The sequence below is a fragment of the Aplysia californica genome, unplaced genomic scaffold (assembly GCF_000002075.1).
Source record: "Aplysia californica isolate F4 #8 unplaced genomic scaffold, AplCal3.0 scaffold00107, whole genome shotgun sequence".
Classification (NCBI taxonomy): Eukaryota; Metazoa; Mollusca; class Gastropoda; order Aplysiida; family Aplysiidae; genus Aplysia; species Aplysia californica.
Window position 1 is genome coordinate 258,691 of NW_004797377.1, and position 3,462 is coordinate 262,152.

Consider the following 3,462-nt stretch of genomic DNA (forward strand, 5'->3'; position numbering starts at 1 on the left):
TATAAATGTACTTTGTTTTCTATTTCCCTCACAACAGAAAGAATACATGTAATTATGCGCGTTCCACAGTAAGTTCACCTGGACCACCCTCAACTCTTGCTTTCCCCAACACAGTATCTTTGTTAACACCAGTGTGCCCTAGAACTTCAGGCAACCTCAAAAAATAGCAGTGCACTTCAGTGGGTGGTTGGCAGGTGCTCTGGTGTGATTTGCTTTTTCTTTCCCATCAAACATATATCGTCATAGTCCTAATCTCCCCTTCTTTTTTATGATTGTTACTCTCATGTAACACCTTTAATCTTCTTGCGCTCATACGACCATTTGTAATTGGGAGCGCCGTAAAACCTCTACTAAAACTAAAGTGCACTTTTCCACGTCACTTACCGGCGGTTTTCACGGTTGAAAAAATTACAAGTACATGTACATATTGCGTTTGTAGAGAACCAAGTATTTCGATTAGTTTACTAAAAGTCAGCTCAGGGTTTTGGACCGGCGTTTGTGGTGTTGCGTTTAGGAGCTACGTTGTGTGTCGCAAGCAGAAGACGTGAGTTCGATTCCAATACGGGGAGTTTTTTCTTCTTCAGTCGAGTGCCCTTGCCTGTCTGCTTGGATGTTGTATCCCTTTCCAGTCGGGTTTGACCCTGACAGACAGGGTTGAAGCACCCACTTTTCAAATAATCAAGATTGTATCGATAGGAGTGTAAAACATCTACATTAATATTTTTTATGAGTACTTAAATATTTACTATAAGTTTTATTTCAAAAGTAAAAAGCAGTTCACGGCCAGGTGGTTAAAACTGGTTGTTATAACTTTGATTGTTGTATCCCTTGGATGGACGATTATGATCAAGCAAACTGAAGAAATATTTAAAATTACAGAAGTTAATATGAAAAAATATTTGTAAAATTTTTCTTTAAAATAACGAAAAATACAAAAGGCATGGGTCTAAATTTGTTTTATCTGTTTATGCGGTATTCTTTGTTCTCTGAAAATCCGAAAGACTTCTCTGGTTTTGAAGAAGGTGATCGATTATAATACCGATTCAAAGTGAGCCACGAGTTGATCATCAATTGCGAGGGAGGGAATGGGGGAGCTGGAGGGCAGACAGTATCATGGAGCAAAGTTTTCTCCTCCAGCGGATGTTGAGGAGTCCCCCATGCGTACGGGAAGTTGGTATGTATCAGCCCGGGACACAGTGACTGTGACTGTGAGAAAGGTTGATATTCACCGTGGTCTAAGTACGGCAGGAACGGCGCTGGCCGCAGTAACTTGCCACGCCTTGATGTTCTCACATCAGCAGCACTAGAAGACCCGGACTGCTTTCTGGGCGTCCCCCGCGGAGTGATATTTAATAAGCTGTCTTTTGGGGGAATGATAATGTAGCTGGCCCAGTCATCAAACTCTTTATCTAGTTGAGGGGATGTCCGTGGAGATTGGTTTTCAGACGAGGTGCCTATTGGTTCTTTGAGTCTTTTACTGCTGTCAGCATCTTGCCAAATTTTCATTGTCATGTTGAGGCTAAGGGATCCAAACTCAATGTCGTTGTGATCCACCCAGGCTGACTCCGTGGCAACTCCACTGTCTGTCTTTTCCGTGACGTCTTTTCCGCCATAGTCTTGGGGATAGAGCCCCTTCATCAATTTGCCAGAACGATTTGGTTTGCCATCTGGTGGTTGACTTGGCGTTTGGTTCGAAAGTAAAAAGGATACTCCATCATACATGGTCTGACTTCTATTGGTAATTATCTGTTGCCAAGATTCATGTTCTCTACTGTCCGCGGTCTGTGTCGTGTTCTGTGGTGGAGGGTGACCGCTTTCTAACTCCGCACAAAAGAACAAACATACCGAGTCGTCCCGTTCTGTTTCATCCATATGGCCTACAGCAGGGGACGTTTCTCCGTCTTGAAATATTTTCGAAGTCTGAGAAGAGACTTTTCCGTCCCCGATGGGTGATTCTGCTAGAAGCTTACTGATTTTGTAGGAAATGATGGCCTCGAGCTCGTCATCGTTCATGTTTGCAGCTGACGTCACGTCTCTTGGAGCTGACTGCAGTTTGGTTCTGAACGCCCTAGCAAGCCCTGGAACAAGCATCATGAGCCACTGCTCTGGCGTGAGTTGGTCAGAGACTTCGTACAAGGTAAAGTCCAGGAGGCTGTCAACGTTGTCTTCTGCAGATACTGGTGTCTCTGAGAAGATATAGTGACACTTAAGGGTGTGGGTTGTTGTTTTTTGCTTTGTTTTTTCTCCTTTTTAAAAACTTTTTGTTCATGTTTGTCTGAATTTAGACAGATGGATACCAAATTTTGAGGTATTGATTAGGCGCTTCGTCGTCGCATGCAGTATGCAGTAGACTTGTGTTCAATTCACGTGTGGGGCAAATCTTTATATCAAGCATCTCAGTCTCATTCTTTCTTCTAGGACACTGTATCCCTTTCAGCTTGGGATGGACTTGGCGGGCAGGGTCAAGGCCCGCTTTCTAAATGATCTAAATTGTGTCGATAAAGATTAAAACATCTACATTAAAAATGCTAAGACAAACGGAAAGCCCTAAAGGATGGGGGGACGTGGCTAGTACAAGTAGTTCTCTGAACCACCAACAAATAACACTGCCACCCGGCTTGTGGGGGTGCTATTCAAACTCCTAACACCCTCTTTCGTAAGTTTGACAACTTAATCAGTACTTAGTATGCTCTCTTTCGTGCCTGTCTATCAACAGACGGTACGGTCTCCCAAGCTCCACAGTGCTAGGTCAACCTTCAATGTTAACTATTTCTTACTTTGAATATTTGCTAAGCGGTTAGATTATTTGTCGTGTGGTTAATTAAACACATACAAAGCAAAATCCATAGAAAAGGCAATCAGATGACTGGCTGTCAAAGTATGGTGCTCATTAGAGTAAGAAAACAGACAAAAAGAAATAACTGACATGTAGAGAAAGATTTAGGCTAACAAAAGACAATGTTTTGGAAGACACGGGTGAATTTGATTTTTAAAATGACAACCAGGCTAAATAGGAAGCGTGCATTAAATGAGTAAGGCTATGGCAAATTGTGACACGAGATTGAAGCTTCCTACTTCCTGTCAATCCTACAATTTCATCTGAGAGGTGGCAAATCTCATGGTACGTCAATCTCAAATACAACCGAGCCAAGTTACGCCTTAGTGTCATTTTGAACCCCCGGGGTTGTATTCGTCACCTTTTAGAATCCTTGTAGTACAAAGATTTCTCTTTGAAACTTTCAGTATTTCCCAAAAAATTATTTTGACAGACTGATATGCAAAGCATAAGGATCGGATTAACGAGTAAATTTCCTCTTTGGAAAGTGGTGGCACGGAGTTCCTCATGTCGTATAGATACGATAGTAAAACACGATGTACGGATAGGGTTAAGAGCAACTATGAAAAACCTATCAGCAGCCCTAGTTAAAGAGGGCCTTTTCTGGTCGGATGGAGGTTGTTGGG

The 3,462-nt window shown here is 42.4% G+C and overlaps 1 protein-coding gene across 2 annotated transcripts in view; it reads right to left on the bottom strand.

The window, feature by feature from the left end:
- Nucleotides 1-947: 947 nt before the first annotated feature.
- LOC101845537 overlaps nucleotides 948-3,462 on the bottom strand; it is a 5,356-nt gene continuing 2,841 nt past the window's right edge. For both annotated transcript variants that reach the window (XM_005095569.2, XM_005095568.2), the window contains exon 3: nucleotides 948-2,186. In XM_005095569.2, the coding sequence (XP_005095626.1) occupies nucleotides 958-2,186 (1,229 nt within the window). In that variant the 3' untranslated portion in view covers nucleotides 948-957. The remainder of the gene's footprint in view (nucleotides 2,187-3,462) is intronic.